Here is a 27,445-nt window from a genome sequence, read left to right as displayed (position 1 = left end):
AATTTTTATACTGAATTAAGCGAAGATAGCGAGACTCCTGTCCAATAACGTTGCAGATATTGTGGGATTTGTCGCCAATACACATGGTTTAAAATCTAACAACTGTTAAAAGAATAAGAGTAAATAAAAGAACGAGTTTAGGAATAAAAAATTCGCTAGAAATCAGGTAACTTATTAAACCCATCCGAAACTACTTGCTAGACTGAACAAAGGATAACGCATAGTCTCTTTTTTGAGAAATGGTTTGCAGCAGCATTACTTTTTTTAAAAAAGATAGAATCATCTGATAAGTCGATGGGTCATATATGGAAAGTGCCATTGAGGTAGGAGTATTTGAGCCAAAACCCAAATATACAGAAACTTTGGAAAAATATTCTTGCATTATTGAAACAAAAATTCTCACTTTCCAAATATATGCACAGTTTAAATATAAGGAATTGTTACAAAATCAGGGATATAGCCATACTATCGGAAAGTTAAGCTGTCACTCGAATATGAAAGTAGTATGAGACTATTTTTAGAAATCAAATTAACTAGTGAAGGACCACAAAGTCCGCCTCAATTGGGTTTCTGGACATGTAAGAAACTTGAGAAATAAAAAAGTCGATAAATTCGTCATGCAATAAGCCCTTATGGCAACGTTAACCTTATTGCAGTATAGATAGAAGAGTGTACTGCAAACTTTACAGGTTTGGAAAAAAATCGAAATTCTATTAAGCAACTATTCAATATTAAATTGTCAATTGAACAACACAGTACGAAAAAGTCAGTACCTATACTTAAGAGATAAAAATATCACTTAATACCATGTAGTGAAATAGTAATGCTAAATTCGGCTAAAATCTTTAGGAGCAACGACATTAAATATATTATAGCATTGCTGTATACGTATAGAGAACACTACAATAGATCTCTTGATAGCAATACTGTATATAACTTATACACACAATACACAAGCAAAGATATCTATTTTCACTTAACGTAAATAAGCGCCAATGAAAAAAATGCTGTCATCTTTCACATATTTTTTTCTTTTCTATGTTTAAATTCAAATTCAAGAAGACTCAAGAAGGTCAAGGCGATTGTTTTTCTCGAAAGAGTTAGCATAACTGGAATATAGAATGGAATTTTGTATAAATTGTATGTAATTTAGAAAAAAAGTTTTGTATCATCTATAAAATACATTAGTTTATACTGCACAGTTCCCATAGCTAAACTCATGAATTGCATTATTAAACGATTCATCATCTTGCTTTTTCATTAGATCTGGCACCCAAAGAGAAGAAGAAGAAGTAAGACAAAATTTCTTGTGAAATGAAGAGATGATATCTACCGCAAATGATGACCTAAACACGATACATTATGTCTAGGCCAGTGTAAAATATATGTTGTAGAGGTTAACATCCTAGCTTATCAAATTCTAGTAACATATTGAGATAATACATAAATACACAAACATATACTTATATATATTATATATTTAAAAAAAATTAATTATAATATATATTACACATGATGCAAGAATTTTTCTTATATATAAAGAATATTAACTTTAAATACCTTTGTTGGACAGCATATTTCTCACAATTCGTAAACATTTTCTACCGTCAGCTGCTATTGACGCATGATATATGAAACATTCTTTTGTACCGATATTTTCAAGCATAGGACTTTTAGGTCGATTTCTTGGCGTACCATCCAAAAGTGTTTCATCTGGTAAACCTCTAGCTACAAAATCATGCATTAAAGTCAATAATGGTGTTGAAATTTTATCACAGTCAGCGCATTTAGCATGTTTATCGCAAGTTGAAAAGTTGGGTTCATAACATTGAAGCATAGTTTGTATTCGTTGCATTACTTCCAATTCAAGTTCCAATTTTGTTGGCGGTTCAATATTATCACATGCCTTTGGAGTTGAACATATTTCTTTATCAATATTCAATGAAAGTTTTCGTTTTATATTTTCAACAATACTAGTTGATTTCTGACTATTAATTTCTAATTGTTTCTCTAAAATTTTTAAAGTATTATCAAAACCTTTACTAGACGTGGATGGCTTTTCAGTTATGGTTAGATTTTTGGCACTGGTTTCCGTAATATCACTAGCATTTTTATTAATTGATGAACTTCTTGATAACGTTGATAGTGTTGATGGGTTGGTTAATTGATGAAGTGATTCATGAAATGAATCATCTGTGATTAGACCACCTTTAAAGTCATCCGTATTCAATAACGTATCACCTTCTTCAAATGAACTATTCATACATTTTTTATTTGCAATTTGTTCAAATTTTGAATAATTATTTTCGACATCGGGAATATCGTTTTTTTCGAAAAACTGTACAGCTTCTTTATCTGCTATTGATTCTGTCGACTTTCGACGTTTCGGGCATAAATCACCATCGTCGAATTCCATGTTTGTGCTGTTATCACAGCAAGTGCTATTGTCATCAACTATGTTGATGATGGATTCACTTGTTATAGGCTCCAACATGTTTAATTTGTTCTTTGAATCAATAATGACATCGCTCAATTTTAATATTTATATATATATAAATATTATATATATATAAAACAATCGGGAATCCAAAATATCTTTTTAATATAAGAGAAATTTATATTTATATTAAATTAGGTATATAAATATTTTTACGTGCGAACGATAGTGAGTAGGTAAAAACGCAGTAGTGTAGACCAAGACAATTTTTAAAGTTATTATGTTATTTTTTAGGATTATAGTAGAATTAAAAGGTTAGAGAATCTTATCAATAGAGTAATCTAGAACTTAACAAAATAGTGCGACAGTGCTATATAGCGCTTTAGTAGTCTAAATGTCAAATGATATGAGTACAAAAAGCTTTGAAAGCGAAAAATAAGAATTTATATATGAGATCAAAAACGCATTCAATAATCTTAACAAAACAACAAAGCGTTAACCTTTATTGTCTAGGATTTCATATTGCAAGTATTTAACCATGACAAATTGTTTAACAAAATTACATCTAGTGACTTCATTGACCATAATATCGCAAAGATAAATATCAATAATGCAGCAATTAAGTTGGATAGTGATTAAATTGATCAAAGGGCCCACGAACAAGAGACATCTTTACTTATAAGTAAGTAAGCAAATATTGAATAATTTTTAATATATCTTTAAAAACTATGTGCATTAAATCTGATCTTTTTATTTCTGATAGTTGTTAAAAATAATAGAGTTCCATAGAGTTTAGAGTTCCATTTTTGGAAAGAAAGCGAATAAACTAGTTTGGTACAAAATAATACGAGCTACAAAATAACTTATCCATTTATATAAAATTGATTTTAATAGCTTAAAAAGCATCAAACTATTATTTACTACAGTTATAAAAGTTTACATTAAAAATACCATATTGTATATGAATTGCTCTTTCACTACATTAACGTAAGGATTTATGGTTTAACTTAATTCCTTCATACACAAAAAGTCAAAGTGCTAGCAACTATCACTAAAAAATATGGAAAAAAAAAATTAATAGTTGTGAAAGTGAGTGATTTCAACATCATAAAATAAGGAATTGGTTAATGTCAAATTACTTAGAACACTAAAAAAAATGTAGAAAAGGAATAATATAGGAATCGGCAATGAAAAATGCAATTTAGGTAAAATATTTTTGATATATTTCTATATAAACATTTTAAATGTTTGAAAAAGACAAATTTATAATATAACTGGTATTGTTGATTGCAGTTTTTCTATAAATCTAAATAACACACCGATAAAAAATCGAAGTAAACTTCTTTCTCATCTCCGGTACTAGTGTTCAATATAAACATCACCCTCCTTAAAAACGGCTGTAAAAGGTTAAAGTGTGCGTTCTGATAAGTAGGACATGCAATAGTACTTAAGTCAAATATTAAGAACTTTCAACCTCATCTTTACATGTATTAGGTGGCCTAGTAGAAGCAGAAGAATAAATCACTCAATAAAGCTCAATCCAATCTTCTGATACTTTTACTAAAAAAAAAAATTATGTAGAGCTTTAACTTTCAGGTTCAGTGCAACATACCACATAATCTAGTTGAAATTAGGACTAGCGGCGAGGCACTAGTTGAGATAAGTATCTATGGTACTTAAACTCAATAATTCTAAAATTTTATTAAGACTTTCAGACTTTTAAATATAGGATTAAGTGCTACTGAAATATCCCAGCTACTGAATCTAATCTTCTGATACTTTTGGTATGGAGACATGGAGTTTCAAGTTTAAGGTTGTGTGTTAGATACCACAAAACCTTGTTGTAAAAAAATACTCTAGCGGCTGACAAAGAGCCGGAAAAATAAGTATATAAACTATTCAAACCCAGTTTAATCTTCTGCTACTTTTATTAAGAATATCTGAACTTTAAGGTTTGAAGTAGAGCGCCAAATTGATACTTACATCGCAATATTATTACATTTACACAACCATATTTCAAACGAAACTCTGGCAACCCGAGTCTTCCGGGCTCAAGCGGAAGAATAACTATTTTAGCTACTAAAATATAATCTAAGCATCTGGTGCTTTTATACAGTCTGAAACGTTAGATTGATTGCTAGACTGGCAGAGTCTTGTGACGCAAAAAAATAAACCTCTTAGCTACTAAACTCCAATATAATCTTCTGGTCCTTTTAGAAAGGACACGAGGGCATAACAGTGACAAAGCTTCAATTTGGTTGAGAAAACTGGAGGTTTTAACACAAGAATAAATATGCAGATCACAAAAGAATAAACCTCTTAGCTACTTAACTCTAATCTTAACTCTAATCTGGTACTTTTACAAAGTTTGGAACCTCAGATTTGGGGTTGAATGCAAGACTGGCAAAGTCTTGTATCGCAAAACAATAAACCTCTCAGTTACTAAGCCCCAATATAATCTTCTGGTCCTTTAAGAAATGTGTCTGTAACTTTGAATTTGGGACTAAGTGCAAGATTCAAGTGCTTTTACAAAGGTGTCTGTAACTTTAGATTTGGAACTGAGTGCAAGACTGGCACTCTTGTATCGCAAAAATACTATTGCCACGTAACTTTGCACTGAATCAAATGTTATTATAATTTAAAAGCGAATAATGTTACTAATTTATTTTTGTTATGATAAAGTACATTGAACCAGGTACGCCAAATACATAATAGAATTACTGTAAACGAACACCACTCCACATAATGCAAGTTATATACTTGTGACATGTTTAAATATTAATAGTTTGCTAAGCGCTATTACAATAAAAAACCGGATATCTAGTTTAAGTAACTAGCAAGGAAATTTGATAAGTCATGGGTATTATTAAATATGAAAAGCTACTTTGGAACAATAATGCAAATTATTTGCAAACACAAAACAAAAAAAGAAAGACAATTTATTGTGAACATTTTTCACAATCGTTTGGTTGGTTTGGTTGCAAAATATTGCACTGGGCACATTACAGGCAGCCCAAAACGTACCAAACAAAAAAAATACAACTTATTTTCTCTTCTGTTCGTATTATTTCTTTTCAGGGGTATTAAAAATATTGCGAAGGGGCTTATTAATTAATTGTCGAACTTACGCCGTAAGATATTTGGCGCGATGAGTGTGAGTGTGTATGTGTGTGTGAGTTAATGCATTGTAGCTGAGGAAAATTGGGTTGACGCTTCGCTTTAAGCTTTTTATTACAATTAAATTTATATAAAACTAATAATTATAATATTACTGAAATATTTAAGTTTTTAGCGCAAAAACTTAAAGTTTTTAACTGCAAATTTTTAATTGTCAAATGAATTTCGTTTGTTAGCTTTTTTTATTAGGTCAAATGGTTAGGCGACGACGAAGGTAAATTTTTGACAATTATTATATTATTTTTTTTTTGTAATTTTTTTTTTTCAGTGACGTAAGAAGTTGACTAACAAACTGTCTTTTAGAATATAGCACAACCGTTGGCTGCAATTTTCTTTCCGCACATAAAACTTCAAAGTTTGCAATTTATTATTGAAAGATAACATTAAACAAACAACAACACAACAATAAATAAAAAAAAGTTGGTTTACCGTTTAAACCAGGTTTTTAGGAATGTAGAGCATCTTTTATAGACGACGTTTAATGCTAAGTCAAGTAGTGGTAATAGTAGTAGTAGCCGCCGCAAGTAATAAATCCTATTATTTACACCTGCCAGAGGCAGCACAATTAAATCTGCACAAAATGAAAATTGCCAACTATGAAAACAAAAAAAACCATAGCATAATAATAAAATATAAAAGCATACTTATAACAAATACAAGAGGAAAAAGAATGGTAGGCAAGGCAATATGGCTTGTGTGTTGATGAGTAACTCAACAGCAACAACAATAAGTAAATGTAAATGTCTCAAGACCATGAAGCAGTACACTAAAGCACAACACCAAAGAATGCAACACAAGCAATATACGATCGTGCTCTTTGCGGTAATGATTAATTTATGATTTACGATTAAATACAATACGAAATTCAGACATTGCCAGCCAATGTTGCCATTGCTGTTGCTAATTCTGCAAACTTAAACTGAATCGATTAATGGTGTTGTTGTTGCTGCGATTATTCTTATTGATGTTAATTGTTGTTGTTGTTTTATTTTCTGCAAGATCAACTTTTTTTATGTATAAAATATTCTTTGTTTGCTACACTTTTCTATTTGTTTGTTTATTTTCTAATATTGTACAAACATGTGTATGAAGTATGTACATGTGCATGTGTATGTGTTGTGGATAAGCATGCTTAATTTTGCTTAAGGATTTCTTATTGGCGGGTATGTTAATAGTTTATAGTTTCTTATAAGAATATGTGCTTATCAATACCAACAACAACAAATAATATCATGCTCTGTGCTTGCTTGTTTCTTGCTGCCGCCACACCAAAAAAGAAAATGTGCGCTGCGCTGGTTATGAGTTTTGTGTGGTGTGCGCTCGTTGCTTATGGAAAAATTAAATTAAAAATTGATTTACATAACAATATCGAAAGCCGTTAGTTTTAAGAAAAATTATTTGTATGCTCATTGAAAAAAAACATAATTCATTTGTTGTTGTTGTATTAAGTTTGCTGAGTATTAATATTTTAATTTAGGTGTTGTCCTAAAAATAGCAGCTAACAAAAAGTGCTGATGATGACATTATATACTCGATTTTTTTTTCTTTTGGTGGAGAAATTCCAACTGTTGTTTGCGTTTTACTCATACCCCTCACTTGTCGTTCACACTACTGGCATATATATTGTATATATTTAATTATATTATTTACATTTTACTTATTTAATCACTCTAAATTTCGATTGCTCCGTTACGAATTCTATAAATTTAAACTATTTTTTCCTTTGTCTTTTAAACAAATTTTGAGAATTTTGTTAATCGCATCTTCGAATAGAATTCTTTAAATTTTGTAAAAACACAATTTAAAAAAAATGTATTAAATTAACAGTTAAAAACAGTTTATATTACATTAATAATTTACACAATATAAGTCAGTTAAGTTACAGTTACTATTCAATTTTAATTGTACACGAACGAACACATTTTCTTTCAAGAAATGAAAACAAAAATAAATAAAAATAACGACACACCACTACCGGTCAAAGCGCAATGAATACTGGAACGAAACCGCCGTACGATTTGAAATCCAAATACAAACTAAACTAATGAATTACTAGCCGAACAGCTGAGGCAGGGTTGTGTTCGCCGTTTGTTTTTATGACTGATAGCATTTTTCATAACAAAAACGTAGATATTTTATATATATTTTGTTTAGTTTTTATTTTGTATTTTTGACTCCTGTTAGATTATTCATTATTTCTAAATATCAAATTTTATATTTATTGACACACTTAAATTTGCGATAATATTTGATAGTAATACCAAGATAACAAATGCATGTGTATATACAAGGTGCACAATAGGCAAAATTGCGATAGTGACATTTCACTGTTTTGGTTTTGTGTGGAACTTAAACAAATTTATATGTGGAACTTGTGGAAACTTCAAAATAAACTGTCAAAAAGTGTGTGTAAACAAATTTGTCAATCAGTTTATTGGCGCTCTGAGAATTTTACGCCAAGTCGAAAAATTACTGAGAGTAATAATATATGAGCATGTAAAAAAAGTTATTGCATATGATTTAACAATTGCGTAACTTTTTTATTTAGAATATAAATTGCCTTTAGAAAATAGAGTTAATATGCAAAATTACTATTGTAAAAGGGCCCAACCATCTATCAAAATTATATTTGTAACCGTAGCAAATAAGTTATCATATCATGGAGAATAATATAAAACAAAATAATTAATATTATTATTATTATAAATATATAAAAGATAATAATATATCTATTTATTCAAATTAAAAAAATTTCTAATAAAATCTTTCTTACTAAGGTTAGTTGCAATCAGTAATATACATACGTGTAGTGTATTAAACGATTTTATTCAAATAGAAAATTTAATTAATTAGAGTTAATTATTTAAAGTTAATTAATCAATTTTTTTTACAGGAGTTAATAATGCAATTAATAATGTATAATAGCCTATATAGGCAAATCATTTGACTTTATATTATAAATATTTTTTTTGAGTAGGTTTATTTCCTACTATTGCAATAAGAAAAACCAAATCAAATTATTTATAAAAATTTTTGTATATAAATAATTATTTTTATTGCGTTGTTAAATTGTTTAAAACAATACATGCAAATGTTTTAAAAATAAGTATGTTTAAAATTCTAGAATTATTAAAAACAATAATAAATACAAAAAACAATAACAAAAAAATTAAATTTAATTAAATATTTAAACTACAGTAAAATATGTTTCTAACATTAAAAGATAAAACAAAGAAGTTGTTCTTAGTTTTTAAATCTTCGTTAGAACATATTTGTATTTGTTAATTGTGTTAGTGTAAACGCATTATAATTAATTTAAAAGTTTTTTGAGTGTTATATAAGAGAATCCTTATGTTTGGTCTGATTACATTAGAATGGATAAGGAAAATCGGCTTAATGCAATTATGCCCTTTTTCTGATCTACTTGTTCATTCTTCAATAAAAGATATATTTATTTAAATGAATGAATTTAGTTACAACAGAGTGTAGCTAATAAGAAAAATAGCATATAATTTGAAATAGTTTAAAATATAATTGTAGTATTTTGTGTTACTGTCAGCCATTATCAACTATTTAGAATAATTGTGTTTAATAACTCTGTTTAGCTGGCATTGGCATATTATAAGCAATTGATATAAAACTGACAATTTAATGGAACAAATATTCAAGCTGATCATTTTATTCCATTATAATAAACGAATCTTATAATGTTTTTTATATTTCTTTTCAACTTCTACCGTAATCTGCACAAATCAATTAATTCTAATTGACTTTATATAAGACATTAATCATCTACATTAACTTTATATAAGACTTGTCGAATTTAAAACCAAGTTGAAATTACAGTCTATATAGATCTCCGAGGAACATTTTAAAAATATCGTAGTCCAGAACTATAAACGTTAAACAGCTTTGTCAAATAAATAACCAGACACATTTTGAAAATATTGTGATGACTTTGATACTGCGGCTTCCAGCAGTATATTTGGCGACTTTATCTACTATAGATATTTTGGAGAAGTATGATTTTAAACGGCGGCCTATAATACTTAACAAATAAATTTCTGTTGACACCTTAAGTTTTTTTAGTCGTGTGGGTTAAAATAGTAATATCATACTTATAAGCAGCTCACATTTGTGGAAAAATATATTGTTTTGTTTCTTTATATGTATATTTATATATATGGTATATATTGTAAAAAAAAAAAAAAAAATGTATCTGTATTATGATAATAAAAAATAAATGTTTTCGATAATATATTTATTATTAGTAGATTTCAGTAAATAAAAATATATTAGAATATTTGAATTTATTATCCATATATTTATAAATTGAAATATAGTATAATAGTTCTGTATATAATTTGAAATACAAAACCAACTACAAGAACAGTACAAGTAGTGTTAACACCTTGTAAAATTTTTATCTATTATTGCAAGAATTTCAGTAATTGACAATAAAATTTAAAAAAAAACGAATTAATGATAACATGAAGCTTAAAATAAACTTTTATTTGTGAAATTCTTTTTTTTGAATTAATTTTTCAGAAACCACTCAACGAACCTTACCGATATTTTTATTAAGCTGATAATGCAAATTTTTAAACTGTTACAACAAAAACTATAAAAATAAATACTAAAGTATACTTAAAGAATTAAAAAAAACAACAAACAATAAAAATATAATCAAATTGCAATATCTTTTGAAATAAATTTGTTTGATAAGTGCAATCAAAGCAGAATAAAAGATTACAGCTTAACACTTTTACTGCAGAAATTACTTTAATAATTTAAGGTTGGCAATGCCTTCACGATCAATTGATTATAATTCTAGTACGAATATAAACATTAAAGCGTAAAAGAGCAACATTTGAAAAAGCCGGTTTGGCGCTAAAAAGTACACTGTCTTTATTTGTTTATATTTGGCTTGTCTGGTAAGAGTGTTTGTTTACTTTAGTTGGATTATAAAACATATGCTTTCGGTAACGAAAGATAGTAATTACATTAAGTAAAAAGTTATTTCCTAAGTCTCAGAGTCTGTAATGTTAATCACAATGTATTGCGAATATTTTTTAATTATTTATAAAAATATTTTATATATTATAAAAATACTTTTTTTTGCGAACCAACCATCCATACAAACAACCGGACGGACGGACATAAATGGTATGCATTTATATCATAAAATATAATAAAATTTATATATAAAAAAGTACGATAATTAAGAATTGTTTATAATATTGTTGTTGTAAAAAAAAATTCCTACAATGGTTAATTAGATTATTAATTAATTAATAATAGAGATTTAAAATACTATAAAATTAGAGTAGTAAAAAACTACTCTGAATTTAATAACATATACATAATATATTTAAACTATATTGACTCGTGATTAAAATATTTTATTTATTTGTAAGTTAACAATAAAATTAAAATTTTAAAGTTAATTACGAATAAGAAACTGGACAGCTAGGTCTTTTGCCCTGAGCTTTTATTTATGTTAAGAATTATATCTAAATTTTATTTAATATGTCTTTGGGTTTGTGTAGCTTTATTATATAAATATTTTATTATAAACCCTTAAAGTATTAAAAATTTTATTTCGTTCATTAAAAATATAATTGATAATGCTATAAACACCCATTAAACTAATAAATTCTTATAATTTAAGAAATTTATATATAAAAAAAAATAATACATACGTATATACGAACGGAAAAAATATTTGTCGTATTTACTGTTTGTAAGGTGTCTTTCAATCATGATAAGTCTTAACGTCTATTTCCTCCTTTTACTTTTCAATAGTAAAAATTTTATTACATATTTTTAGGTTCTGCGAACTTCACTGAAGTTATTTATAAAATATAGTGCTTTAAACATATATTATCAAAATACTGCGGCATCAATAGTGTTATTGATCGACTGATCAATTACATTATTAATAATAATGATAAACGAAAAATATTAACCAATATTATTAATAGTTTAACTGACTCGCCTGTCAGTTTTAAAAACTCTTGATGTAAAAACAAAATATGACGATCAATTAATCGTTATCCTGAAAATTTGAACGCCAAAAACAGTTGAGTATAAACTTACTGAAAATGGTAGTTCCAGGCCTACAACCAGGACCCGTTTTCCTTTCAGTTAGCAAAGTATCAATGCAGACACTGATGTTCAGATAGTCCAAATATTGAGCGACTCTCCAACTTTTGTTACACCAACAATAGAACAACAACATTAAAAAGAGAAAAGAATATTTTTTTAAAATGAAAGAACATTTGTACTGAAACCCACAGGACAGAAAAAATCAAAACTGTCTAATAACAATTTAGAGAAAAACAATTGACAATAAAACAAAGGAAAATAAACACTTAGTGAATGAAGAGCAACTAAAAATAGAAATAATGGACTAATGTTACATCTTCACTGCGATAATTTACCATGATAAAAAGAAGAGATTTAATACTTTATTAATGTCTGATGAAGCACTCCTTCTTCCTCTGGAAGGAATAAAAATATCATTATAATAATATTATTGTTTATTTTGTCTATTCTATTGTTTTCGATCCACAAATTTGAATATTTTGAATTTCTTCAATTGTGCAAGTTCTAACAATCAACAGTTTTATATTTGCATTTTATAATCCGGCTATATTTTTATTATATAAAAGCGATTTTTTATATGGATATATATGGATTCTTGTAATTTGTAATTTTCAAAAAGCTTTTCAAAACATGTCTACCCCAAGTTGTATATCTCTATGATAAACCATTTACCACGGTAACTTTACAACAAAAATTGCAAATATTTATTGTGATATTTAAAGTAATTTATCATGATTAAATATTCATAATGATAAATAGTGTAGTGAAGACTCTCTAAGTATAAAAATTTTGTCTTTATTTTTAGAAAATAAGGAAATAACACAAAAATTATTCAGTGCATTATTTAGTGTGTAATGAATATCTTGATAAACTTACAGCCACAAAAACCAAAGTAAATAAGAACTTAAATTTAATTTCTACACCTTATGTCTTTTTCCAATACGTTGAAAAGTTTTCTAAAACAGTTTACCACATTAATTAAAATCTATCATAATAATAAAGAAGAAACCAGTTACCACAGTAACTTGATTTAAAAAGTACTGATCATTCGATTGATTTACAAAATTATTGAATTTGTGTATTACTATAAGCCCTCGAAGAAAACGAGTACGTTGTGTTTAATATTTAAGCGTTAAACAGATTTTCTATACAGATTATTATTTATATATTAAAAAAAAAATATACTCAATATATTTTGAGAATAACGAGAAATAAAAGCTAGTCAGTATACTAGACTCATAATATATCTTTTTTATAATTTTTTTAAATTATAATAAATATAATGTAAATCCACTAACTATGAGTAGAACACCGAGTTCATCGAGTTATATTTTCACTAATCACCTATGTGTCATAAGGGCGTATTTCACGACGAACAGATTGAGTTTTATTTTTTAAGAGTGAAATTAATAGAAAATATAAATAATATTTTGTGTCACATATCATTGAAAAAAATCTAAAACTTTTAGTTTTATTTAGCATTGAAATTTTTCTTATTAAAAGAAATGTAGACCACTAATATTTTAGGATTATGTTTGATAATATAGAACGTACGTGAGTGTGAGTGAAAAAAATTTTCAACGTTCTTTAAAATACTGCCACTGAGTTCTTTCTATGCCGAACTTTTTAATAATAGATGGTAAGACTTAACAGTTGTAGATGCATGGAATTTGTCACACTCCGTCATTAAGATGTCCCGTAGAGATATCAGTTTTGTAGTAGGTTTACTTATAAGCCGTTGTGTTTTAGGTAAGAAGTCTAGAAGACTAAATCTCCCTTTCAAACATACCTGTCGCAGTTATGGATTGGACGACGAAAGTGTCTCTCATCTATTTTGTTTCTGTCCAGCACATGCGCAGCGTCGCCTTATATTTTTACAGGATCTTGACGAACTACAGGACCTCCCCCTGAATAGTATTTTTAGTATTTGCCAAAGGTTCTAAGTATATAGCACATATAATATAAATAAATACATTCGTATTTAATACGAATTAATACAACAGCATTAATTGCTGATCTTGCAATAATGAGTCCAAGCACTTTGAGTTACTTGCTGTGCCGCTCTTAGAGACAAAAGCATTCTTGATGTCGCATGAACTACAACGTTTGAAAAATCATATAATAAAATATATTAATCAATAAACAAACAAAGCGTATCATTTCATTACAAGTGGTTCTAACCCTTGAGTTTTTAATTATACGATAACACAATACCTAAGTGGATCCCTTGGGATCGCCAATATAATCTAACTACTAACCTTAAAATACTTAAGTGTAAGTTCAGTGTGTCTGTTCGTAAGTCAAAAAATATTTATACGTTTAAATCTATTAACAGTTTTCATCTTAATAAATATTTTAAAAGAGATGTTATATGCCTTTATACTAAGAAAATCTGAAAAGTCAACAAGATGGTGTTTGTAAGATTTATTAATAGCTTTAACATTTTTTCTACGATAGTCATTTAGATCTAGTACGTATACTATAGTACATTTAATTAATATATATAATATTACTACTTTTGCTATTACTAGCATTAATATTACTGCTATTCCCAGCATAATTTTTTTAAGAATGTGACTTAAATATATATAATATTGTTTTTAATTTGAGGATATGGTTCATAAAAGTCTAATGGATATTCTCCAGCAATGGTTAATAAAACAATTTTAAAATCTATTAATAAACAGCAAGTAAAAACGAAAACACATCAACTTTAAAACAGCACATATTTGGTATTAAACAAAGATGTAACAGAAACGTAAAATCAAATATTTTATAGAAAATTTAAATTAAACATAAGGAGAATTATAAACCAAACATCTTTAGATGTTGCTATAACATGTACAGTACAAACGCTCGTTGCGTCTATTTAGCGCAAGTCATTATTCGACATAAATGCGAGAAATGATTACTTGGTTCAAGAAAAATAAAACTATATGGAAGAGGAGTGCATTTTTAATATTTAATGAGATTATTTATATTAAATACAGATTGTATACATCGAAAAATGTGCAGTTTAATTTTTTTTTAATTATTTTAGAAAGTAATATTTTCTTAATAGAATTTTTGAATGATGCTTTAAAGACATGGGAGTTAAATATTTTAGTTGAAAAGAGTAGACATTTTAATAAGAGTCAGTGCCATTACCAAAGCATACACTAATCAACACAAGTAGAGAGTCAACGTTCTATCCACTCTGACGGTGGGTGCAAACCTAGCCGACTTGTCGAATTTAGCACATTTAAATGCAGCACTTAAAATATCAGGGATTTGATGTGCACTTTCACATTCGGACAATGTGTTTGATTTGTTGACTAACTTTGGGCCAAAGTCCGCCACTTGTCCGAATTTGAAATTTTTAATACTCAAAATTTAATTTTATGTCAAATAAAAAAATATAGCATTCTGTAATAAGGTTTTAATTGAACTGGACCTATGCGTATAAATAAAAACTGATATCATTGAAGGTAGTATTTTTGATGAATAAGAATAGGAATAAACGGGGTACTAGCTCCCAACGGAGCGAAGCACTGCGACCATGATTGATCTTTTGTGCTGCAAAAGACCCTAACCGAACAGAAGGCATTCCGACTTCTGAATGAAAGCCAGAGTATCAGCCGTTGAGGATCTTCTAATGTCAGAAGGAGAGAATAGTTCTCGCCCCAGTGACCTCGTTCTGGCCTAGATTAAGGCTGGACAGTCACAAGGAATGTGGCTGGAAGTCTTGTTTGCTTCTAAGCAGAGTCGACAATCTGTCTCTTCCGACAGACCCAGTTTGTTAAAGTGATAATACAGTTTATGGTGATCCGTTAAATATCCCACCAGCAACCTCAACACTGTTCTGCTGAAGAAGGATTACCGTGCCATAACTGTAAGGATGATTTTTGAAGACAAAATATTCGCATATTGTAAATGCAAAACATTCGAGAAAAAATTTACATTTAACCAATATACGTCCAACGTTCGATTAATCGAATAGCAAATTTTACCACTTTTCATGGATATTTTGTTTATATTAGAAAAACTTTAGAATTTATATATGTCATTACTTTGAATGTATGAAGCTTTAGCTTTACAAAAGTTTTTGTGACTTCATTGTACTCCCCCGGCTCCTTCCTAATTAAGCTTTAAAAAAAACAGTTAGACCAAAAATTCCAAAAAAAAATCATTGGGCGGATATGGGTTTATGAAAGTTAATTGTTTTACGTCACAAAACTAATAAATTATAATATTGTATTAAAAATTTAATATACAGAATAAACGAACATTTATGCTTATTTTATTCTTGCAATTTTTTCACCAAATTCGTTTTCATAAATTCATTTAATAATTGCCGATAAAGTTGAAATTTATGCACGTGAAGATTTCTTTAAAGATTTCTGCAATATTGCAATACGGAAATAAAATTAGATCAAAATTACAGAGAAATCTTTGCAAGTAATCAAGTTCATTACCCTTTTCAGATATTTCGTTTTTATATAAAATTTTTTTGATTCAAATTTATTTTGTTTATTTTTATACATTATTTTTGAGTGGATATTTTTAAAATGAAGTCTCCTACTTGCATAAAGGAAAGTGGATTTGCGCATATAAAAATATATAAACATTTTTAACAAAATAATAGCAAATATTTCGCATGTTTATGTTGTTCCTAATCCAAAAATGATTTTGAAAAATTTATATATTTTTCCTTTGTGCCAGAATAAAAAATTCTGCGTAGCGCCAAACAACGACAAATGAAAAGTGATTCAGAATGTGAATGAATTAGAAAAAAAAAAAAAAAATAAATAACTGAAATTCTATTAGAAATTGTTTTAAATTTTTTTTAGTATTTTGCATTATAGAACCTCAATCTTTGCCAAAAGTGTGTCCCAAAATTATCTAAATTTCATTTACTTTTCACGAAAAAATATTGTAAAAACGAGAGTAACATTCACCAATGACACAAATGAAAATGCGTACTTTTTCTAAAAGTTGCAAAAAAAAAAAAAAATTACACATATATACATATAAAATATAAAATATAAAATATAAAAAAAAAAAAATTATTAAAAAAATTTGAAAAAATATTAAATAAATAGTACACAAAAGATAAAAGCGGTTTTTTTCATGTTTAGGGTTTAATTTTCTTTTTGGCAAGACTTAAGTGAAAATATTTGACAAAACGGATATTATATAATTTTGTTTGATTTAAGTGACACCACAAACTAAATTTAAATTTAGATTTGAGAAAAATTACAAAATATTTAAAATTAAATTAAATTGTGTAAAAGTATTTTTATATGGTTTGAACTTTTAATTGAAGTGCTATTTTCAAATCTGCACTGACGCCGTTTAGCGCGAATCACAAACATTTCGGGAATTGCATTTGTAAAGTGTGCCAAATAAATGATTTCATCAAAAAAATCGCTATATAACAGAGATAAAGTAAATATGCTAGAGGAAGACATAAGCACAACAATTAATTCTTCATTAAAATGCCGGTAAAATGTATCAAAAAAAACAAAAAAAAAAACACAAACAAGCAGAAGCAATCAAATGAACCTAAACTGTTATGGCCCGCATTTCTTCTGTTAACATACACCTACCTTTATATACACTTAATATATATATACTTATCTTATCTTGATCTTGTGTTACTGAGTTCTTTCTGTGCTAAAATCTCTAATAAAAGATGGAAAGACTCAACGAAATGCAGGCATCAGTATACAATCTGGGAACGTTCCGATAAAAGGAAATCCAAAATTCTCATTGAGGTAAGACCTATGTAATCTGGGCATATCGCTAACGTTATGCAAACTGTTACTGAATTCTTTCTATGCTGAAATCTTTAATAAAAGATGGAAATACTCAACGATATGCAGGCATCTGTATACAATCTGGGAACGTTCCGATAAAAGGAAATCCAAAATTCTCATTGAGGTAAGACCTATGTAATCTGGGCATATCGCTAACGTCATGCAAACTGTTACTGAATTCTTTCTATGCTGAAATCTTTTATAAAAGATGGAAAGACTCAACGAAATGCAGGCATCTGTATACAATCTGGGAACGTTCCGATAAAAGGAAATCCAAAATTCTCATTAAGGTAAGACCTATGTAATCTGGGCATATCGCTAACGTCATGCAAACTGTTACTGAAATCCTTCTGTGCTGAAATCTTTAATAAAAGATGGGAAGACTCAACGATATGCAGGCATCTGTATGCAATCTGGCCACTTTCCACTAAATGGAAATCCAAAATTTTCATTGAGGTAAGACCTAAGTAATCTGGACATATCGCTAACGTCATGCAAACTGTTACTGAATTCTTTCTGTGCTGAAATCTTTAATAAAAGATGGGAAGACTCAACGATATGCAGGCATCTGTATGCAATCTGGCCACTTTCCACTAAATGGAAATCCAATATTTTCATTAAGATGCCACGTGGAATTATCAGTCTTATAGTAGTTTTACTTAAAGGTCACTGCAAACTAGAGAACCGTGCTAGAAGATTGAATCTTCCTTGCAATCTCAGCCACAGTCGCAGCTATGGGGAAGACGATAAGAGTCCTTCTCATCTGCGCAGTTAATGCATGGCGACGACCCAACAGAGGAACTTGATCAATTTACTTAGCCAAAAGTTCTAGATGGGTTTAAATCTTGAGTTTTCTTCTATATACGGAAACACAATGAGCCAATAGTTTAAGTGGATTCCATAGGGATCGCCGGTATAACCTAACCTATATTTATTTGATCTTTTCTTATATATAAAAAACTTGATTACGATTCCTTTCAAAAACTTTTCCAATATATTGCAAATATAATCTTTAACTAGTTTTAAAATACACTCGAGCGAAACCCTTGAAATGATTGTCCTAAGTAGATTGAAAAAAACTTTTTAGCACGATAATAATTTTGTTTCCAGTTCCAAAAAAATCCCATAGAAAAAGTGAAATTCTTTTAAAAATAAAAAGGTTCTTTTAAAAACTCAGACACATTTCAATAATTTCCGTAGAATACTAAAAAAGTATGAGTTAAAGATTTTGAAGCACATAGGCTTAAGTCTAGATATGGATAAGCCTTGACACTGACAAGAGATGTTTTGCCATGACAGGCCAGGTCTATCTCCATTCGGCTTATAGCAAAGCAATATTATTGTAAGAACCAATATGATTTTAGATACTTTTAACTTATTCTTGTAGTTTTTATTAGAGGTTTTAGATTTAAACAGATATTACATTAGATATTTACAACTTATTTCTGTAGGTTAAGTTAGAGGTTTCGGATTTGTAATGTGTAGGCCATGTCGAACCTGACTTTGCTGCTGAAGAAATATTAATTTGATATTATTTTATATACTTCCAACTTGTTCCAGTAGATTAAGTAACAGGTTTTAGATTTAAATTAACATTATTTTAGATACTTTAAACTTGCTCCTGTGCATTAACTTGAAGGTTTTAGATTTTGAATCTTACCTGGCTACTAAAGAAATATTAAACCAATTTAGGATTGTCTGTCGCAAAAAGTGATTATGTATTAATTTTCGTATATGAATGAAGATTTTAACGAATATCTATTAAGTCTCGCTATCTTAACAGAGTGCTCGTTCCCTGCTATATTTGAGTGCCCGGATACTCAAACCAGAGTTATTTTGGAACTGCTATCCAATAAGTTAAAGATAAGTTGTCAACTACCCATACTTTAGACGATAAACTAGCGATATAGTTCTTTGATCAAATCGTTAATGTTTGTCGTGTATGGCTTTACTTAATTTAAAAAATCTTAAAAAATGTCTTGGTAACTCCGATTTACAAATCAAGCAGTTCTTTAATCTGCAAAAATGGTTACTATGAACTTTAGATAGAGTTTAACACCTGTATCTGGTATTGTTAATGGCTAATAAATCTGTATTTGGCTTACAGACAGATTAACCTAACCTAGCCGTCAAAAAAGAAATGGTTTGTAAAGAAATCATTGGAAGCATAAAGAATCATATGTCTTCTAAGTATTGTAATTTAGGTGAGGCGGAAACTAAGAATAAATCATTTGCATTATAAATGGAATGAAATTGATAATATTTTTAATAATCTTATTTTCTTATCAATTAAGAAACTGAAGTAGAATAAGTATACAGTATAGTTTTAATATTGAATATTTGTACTAATTATAGTAAAGCCATTACTTTATATAAGGTAAAGTTGTAAAGATAAATTTTTATAAAGAACTTACATATAAATACAAAAAAGTATTTGAAAAAAAAAATTATGCATATTTCAGTTAAAATTTCGTACAAAAATTTTATTTATAGGTGGTGATATAATGAAAGCCAAAATGAGTGTGTAACTCAATTTGTAAATACTTTTATGTATTCTACAAATATAAATGTTTACAAAGAGAATAATTAATTAATATATAATTCATATGCCAAACAATTTGCTTGTGTGGTGATTATATTACGAAAAATGTAACTTAAACCATTAGTGCGGGTATTTAATTAATTTTTGTAGTTGAAATTAATAGTAAATATATCTTATATATTATAAATAAATATATACAATTAAGCTAAATGAAGGTTGTCCTTATTACTGAACATATCTCGTCGACAGCTTAAAAATCTTTATATATACAACGATGATTTCATCTAGATTCTAGAATGTTTAAGTCAAACGTACCGACCGATTGACAGACCTATAGTAGAGAAATTAGTGTAAGAATTTTTATTTGGAATCATTGATAAAATATTTTAACACCCTTTAAACTGTCATTAACTTAATAATATACATTTAAAATATGTATAAAAAAAGCCAATAGAGGTTAATATTTTTTTCGTCTACGCCTATTCAAGTAAAAAATGTCTTTGAAATTACATTCCTATGGCTTTATCGTCATTTCTTTGCGTTTTTTCGAATGATTTAATAGAAATTAACATGCATTAAAAATATTTAAAATATTTAAAACAATTAAATATATAACGTATATTTAATGTATACCAATAAAGTTAAGTGTTTAATTAAGGTTTATAAAGTTTTTGCAATAAATATGTCATCAACATTTATTAAGATATATTTTATCTATAGGAAAATATTATTGTTGCTATTATTATTATAGGAAAATATTATTATTTTTATAATGATAATGATAATACTCTCGAAATACAAAAAAAATCCACAAAAAAAAAATTATTTAAAGCTATTTTTAATTATTATTTCGGAAACATTTCAATTGCTATTGCAAATATTTAAATATATAAATCTGTATTTGAGTAGAAATTATTATATATACAGTGCTTACGCATATATAATATAAATTATACAAATGAAATATAGAAGGTACTTCTTAAGAAAGTGGCAAATTTTACTTATCTCACAGATAGTTGCATGACGGTAGAACAATTGAATTAGTAATCAAATCGTATGTGTTGCTATTCTAAGAATCTGTATATAATATTGTATATACAAATAAAATACTGAAAATTCAAAAGATATTATTTGAATCATATGATTCCATACAAATAAAAAAAAGTTAAAAAATATATATCTTTTATGAGTCTCAATACTAAAGTAGAACTCTGGTATTGGCATGTGCACAAAGTCTTACGAGTGGAGTTTAATTAGCAGAAAAATATAATTTTTTTAAATTAGGCAAGAATTTTTAAAAATATATTTTAATAAAATTTTCAAGATGGTTTATAAGGCAGACTGATTAATATGTGAACGGGAAAAACAAAATCTACTTGCGACAGTCAAGAAGATTTATTGATCCTGCACACATCAAAGTTAACGCTATACGTAACCTTAGTAGAAACGATATAAAACTGTACCAGTGTTTACTTCTAACAGAACACTGTAGATTTAATTACGACATGAAGAATATAGGTGTGGTAGAAAGTGATTTTTGTCAGCTCTGTCATGAGGAGAAGGATACATCAGAATATGTTCTATGTAACTGCCTAGCGGCGATAAGACGTAGACTTGACTGCCTTGAAATCTTACTCCCAAAATAAATAGATAAAATAAAGCTTATAGTAATTACGAGATTTATAAATAGTCTAGAATTGTTTTAGTTGGGCTTTGAAGAGCACAATAAATCTTTTAGGACGGGATGCATTCATCAGAGCCTATTATTTAATAATAAGGTAGGCTGAAGTATTTATAAAATTTTATAAATTTTAATAAATAAAATTATTTTTATTTTTTAATTATTTGAACGACCTTAATTAAATTCAGTTAATTTTAATAAATAATTGATTTATAATAAAATGTTAAATTAATAATTAAAATTAAATCGTAATATTAAACTATTTATCTGTAAATATTATATATATAGTGTCCCAAGCCAAAAATATATATTTTTTTCAAATAATTTTTTAATCATGAATATTAAATCATATAATTTAAAAATCACGTACAGAATGTTCCAAATCAAACACCGATATATAACTATATATGACATTGCGAAAAAAATAAATTCAAAAATAGTTGCAATTATAAAAAAACTATGAAAGAACAATCCAAAAATTTGAATGCAACTATTAAATCACTGGATAGAGGAATTGGAAATGGAGACAGTGGACTCAGTGTAGCACACAAGATGCAGAACTAAACTGTAGACAGACAGAGACAGACTTAACTGGAAATGAGTTACGAAAATTCAGATACGTTAGGAATATATGTATATATAAATTAAATTTCATTTATAATGACTAATGTTATGTTCACGTATATATGCATATATTCTTGAATAATACAATACACATGTATTAGTATTAGATAAACTTTTTAAATAAAATTATCGTTTTTAAATATTTGTCCACAAAAATAGGACAACCATCAAGAAAACAATTATATCTTCTCTCTACAGTATTATTTTATAATAATTTAAAGTGAATATCGAATTAATAATATTTTATGAATATGGTTATATGATAAAATAAGAGGACATAGCAGATCAACAACGAGACAAATTCGAGAGACACAGTATATTTTATAACACGATAATATCATATTAAAAGATTTAAATTATACTATATCAAGACAAACTTCAATAGAATATTAAATATAGATATTTTATATCAGTAGTAATTATCATGAAATACAATATCATTTACAGTATTTGTGATATCTTAAATTCGATATTTATCGAGATCATAGCTACTACCTTATTTTATAATTTATAGAGTATTTAAAGAATTTCCTTTGACTTATATAAATAGTTAATATATAAAATATGAACATTATATATGTTATAAAATTCTAAAAAAATTCTTAAAACCATTCACATAATAGTTACTATTTTTCAAATTATTTAAATATTCAAATAACTTTTTTTAATTTACGTACACAAAATAGTTAAAATGATAAAATATTGACATCATGTACGTCAAACTTTTAAAATCCTAGTCTCGATAAATAAAAAAAGGGTTCTTAAACCTATTTATATAATAGCTACTATCTTTTAAAATAGTTAATACATAAGTTAAAGAAATTCATTTGACTTACGGAAATAGTTAAGTGTCTCTCTGATTTGTTCCTTCGTCAATCCCAATCCCTCAGGAGGTATTGGAAGCGCTGGTGCAGGAACAAACCAATCTTGATTGGAATAACCAGCAAAATCTGTTAGGAAATCTGAACGAATTTTATATTTGGGAATTTGTTCTTCTAGTAATGAAAATATTTCCACTTCCGGTAAATTCTCACTGCTGCACAAATCTAAAATAAAGTAATGAAAAAAATATATTAATTAAAGTCTTCAAAATATATATATAGTATATGTTACCTGTAAGACAAGCAGCATCAACTGTTTGTACATTTTGTTTATTAGTAAAGGATTGTTGTGCTTGGATAAGGCGCTTTGTTGATAATTTAGGTAGATGCTTATTTAGTGTAGCCTGTGCTGAAGGACTTAAGGGGCTATTAGCCCCTTGCGTTGTTGACAACATAAAGAAGCCGGACTCCTGTATAATAAGAAAATTGAATATTTTTAGATTAGTATATAAATTAATATATTTTCCGTAATAAGTAATAGTACACAAATGTTGATGTTGAAAGTGCGAAACTAACAATCCTAAACGTTTTGTTACAAACGCTACGAAATTATTAGCCAAACCAAAATTCTTGGCAACTACGAATGCAAACAATAATAATTTATCTTTTTGTTCTTTTATTTGTTTGTTTGTATTTAGATTTAACACATGACTTAATTTACGAATTTATTTATGTGCTGTCAGTTGCTTGATTAAAATATTAACACACTCAGTTCTTATCACACCAAATGAAATCGATTTAATGAAAAAGAAGGTTGACAGATAGCTTCACTTTGGATCTAGTGTTTTTCTTTTAATTTTTTTTTTTTCATATTACTGTTTATTAGTAATATCAAAATAAACAGATTTTGTTAATGACGCTGTAAAGCATTATTTATCAATTTATTTTACTTCAACTCATGGAGTTGATCAGAAATCTAACCCAAAAGAAATCATAATATGTATAATGTTAAGTTTCAACAAATCTAAGCCCAAGATCACAATCATAAAGAAAAGATCAAACTTTATATATTAAAAACGATTCAATTTTAAATAATTTTAATAATATATAAATAATTAATAATAATTAGTCATATTTAAGTAATAATATAAGAAAAATTCAGTAATAAATGGATATAAAATCGAATGGTTTTAAGGGGTTTTATATCATATCACAAAATATAGAATTCTTTATATAAAAAAGAAGGAAATAAATTTAATATAAAAACGAAATCGAAAGAAAAAAATCATAACGTAAGGTGGAATAAAGCGTGATATAAAAAAACAAGAAATATATATTTAGAAGGTATTTCCGATCTTAGCTCACTTTTGCGCTACAAATCAAAAACCACTAGAAATACTACTCATACTAATTTTAAGATAATTGTAAGTAAAAGTGTAAAAAATTATTAGCACAAATTGTATATAAGTGAATAAAAATATAACCCCCTTCTCCCAACCATTTTCAACAGACACAACTTTCTCCATAGTTTTGCTAATTTCCTTATTTAAATAAGTTTAACTGGTTAATTGTTAACTCCATTAACCTCTCTATTTTGTGTTTAACTCTTTAAATAAAACTTAGAGACAGTTTTAGAGGTTTAAGTCTCACACTGTGCATGTAGATGTTTTCCATCTATTAGAAAAAAAAACACTCCTTAAGTAACACACTATGCTCTGAAAGTCGGGGTGTTAAGAAGCAACTTAATATAAATGACTCAAGTTTATGGATGATAATATATCACTCTGAAAGTCCCGAAACTTTCATGTTCGTATAGCAAATAAGCTCGCAAATTTATTTATTTTCTGACATCTAAAATAATATTAGCTGCTTTCGGCAGCTATTACGAGTGGTAAAAAACAGCAAGTTTCTTGCCTATAGTTGCTTAAATGTACGCAAAACAACAACACTATTTTCCCTGTCTAAGCACCTAGTTGTGAAGTGGCCAAACATTTTGGCAAGTAAAGAAAAAGGTGTTACCAACGCAATAAGAGAATTATTGTGAACCTCCATTGGAAATTACAACGAATATTCTAATTATATGTCAAAAGATTGTAAACAAAAATTAAATCAAAATTATAAAGTTTCACAAATTTGAAAATTTTGGAATTGAAATATTTTAAAAATATGCAAAAGAAAAAAAAAACAAGTATATAAAGAAAGTATAAATGAAAAGCTCTTTAAAATTTTTCACTTATCGCTTTTTAAATTTTAAAAATTTCCTTCATTCTCACCATTCCTTTAAATTTTCAATTTTTTATGAATTATTTATTTTTATAAAAAATGTGATTTACTTGATTTATGTGCATATATGCAAGATTTGCTATTTGCGAAAAAATAAGATTTGACTAATTGCAACAGTGATGCCAATGTCTCGCTTAGTGCCTATAGGCCAGCAACTCACTGTTTTTTGCCAAACTAAACCAAACAAATAATTCATTTATAATTCTCGTTTTGTTTAATTTAAATTTCATATAAATTCATGTACAGAATAAGTGAATGATGAGATTTTCATTATTTAATATAGTAATTTGTTCTAAGTAGTTTACGTGTACATTGTTGTATATTACTGAAATTATATGTAAATACATATCACTTCTTGTGTCATATCACAAGACCATTCATACAAAATACATGAGATTTTAAGGAACTGATGACCTTTATATTTTCAAACCCTGTGTATGAGATTCAGATTATATGTCATTTAGCTATAATTGTTTTAATTGTAACTACAATTGTTTATTCTCGTTATTTACAAAATAAAGAAAAAAACATTATTGTCCGTTGGATAAATAATTTTTTTTTATATGAAAAAATAAAGAGTAAACCTAGTAATCGTTTCGAATGTATTATGGTGGCTATGATCCATTGAAACAAATTAATTGTTGATGGTTTAATGGGTTTAAACGTGTTCGTGTAAACATTGATGAAGCTTAATGCACTGGTCCCACAAATTCGATGGTTAGTTCACAAAACACCAAAACGTTTACAAATCATTTTGAAAGATTCCAAAATTAATTTTGATTAAGTAGCGAACACAATAGAGATATTTAAAGAAAAAAAAAAGAAGTATTAACTTAATATATTTTTGCTGTGCAGGAAAAATTGGTGAGCACAATGTCTTAATGTTTCTCAACACTGTTTGGAGTAGTTTTAGCATAATAAACATGATTTTTCGCATCAATATTTAACAATGGGAATAGTCTGGATCCACCACTATATACTAGAATCAGAATAATAGTCAGCTGAGTGGAGAAAAGAACTTGATTATTAAAAATATTTTAAAGATCTCGAAAGTATTTTAACGTACAGAAATATACACATAGTTAAATTGTTTCAAATATTTATTTAGACTTATGATATATCGGAATCATAAGATATATTATTTAATATATAAAGAGTATACCTATGAAGGAAACATTGATTAAAATATTGTTAAGTTTAAAAACGTAATTGGATTATTTATTTTTTGATCATTGAATCAAGACTATTAGTTTTGATAAATATTTATTTTGAAGTTAATTCATTAGCATATGGTATACCTTTACACGGGGATATATTGTATTTTGTATCAGTTAAGAAGCCTTAAACTACGTAGAGGCAGTATCTTGGATTTATCTTACCTTACTAAGGAACACTTTTAATAAAGTTTTTAGTGAACTTTAAAAAATGAATAGAGTCTTGATTGAAGTAAATCACATAGAGTTTTTATCTGACTATTGAGTTTTAATAGTATTTTATTAATCTGTAATGAAAATATCCAAGCTTTATTAATTGTGAAGGATTTATTGCGTCTTTAATTGATAAATCTGGAGTAATTGTTTCAATCCAAATATACTTTTAACGCAATTTTATTTTCGATTGATAAATCTAGAGCGAAACTTATAACATTCGAGATTAATTTAAAACATTCTAGATATTATGTCAGAGTACTAAGATTACTCTGAAATTAACAGCTGTTTTATATGATTTGCAGATAAATTGTGATCTGATTCGATATATGTATTTTTGAAAGTATAGGTGATTAACACTACTACAAAAATGTTAGATTACTATAAAAATATTCGATTGGGCAACGAAATTTGTTAGATCGAGAGTAAATCTGGATTACCAATCGAAAACGCTATTATTATATTGAAATTTCATTTCTTAAATTCAGAAATAATTTTTTAATTACTAATATAATCAAAAATAAGAGTAAATATAGGTAATAAGAAC

General features: G+C 27.4%; 1 protein-coding gene across 4 annotated transcripts in view; it reads right to left on the bottom strand.

Annotated features, from left to right (window-relative positions):
• LOC119689983 (trafficking kinesin-binding protein milt) overlaps positions 1-27,445 on the bottom strand; it is a 67,177-nt gene that overhangs the window by 20,666 nt on the left and 19,066 nt on the right. For 3 of the 4 annotated variants that reach the window (XM_038104950.1, XM_038104951.1, XM_038104949.1), the window contains exons 2-3: positions 23,481-23,658; positions 23,204-23,413 (exon numbers count right to left, since the gene is read on the bottom strand). In XM_038104950.1, coding sequence (XP_037960878.1) covers positions 23,204-23,413; positions 23,481-23,658 — 388 coding nt within the window. Of the gene's footprint in view, positions 1-1,560; positions 2,545-23,203; positions 23,414-23,480; positions 23,659-27,445 lie in introns of those variants that run through there. The other variant, XM_038104947.1, reaches the window with a different exon arrangement.

This window comes from Teleopsis dalmanni, chromosome X, assembly GCF_002237135.1.
Source record: "Teleopsis dalmanni isolate 2A chromosome X, ASM223713v2, whole genome shotgun sequence".
NCBI classification, from domain to species: Eukaryota; Metazoa; Arthropoda; class Insecta; order Diptera; family Diopsidae; genus Teleopsis; species Teleopsis dalmanni.
Note: the sequence above shows the minus strand (reverse complement) of the source record. Positions and strands in the feature narration are given on the sequence as shown.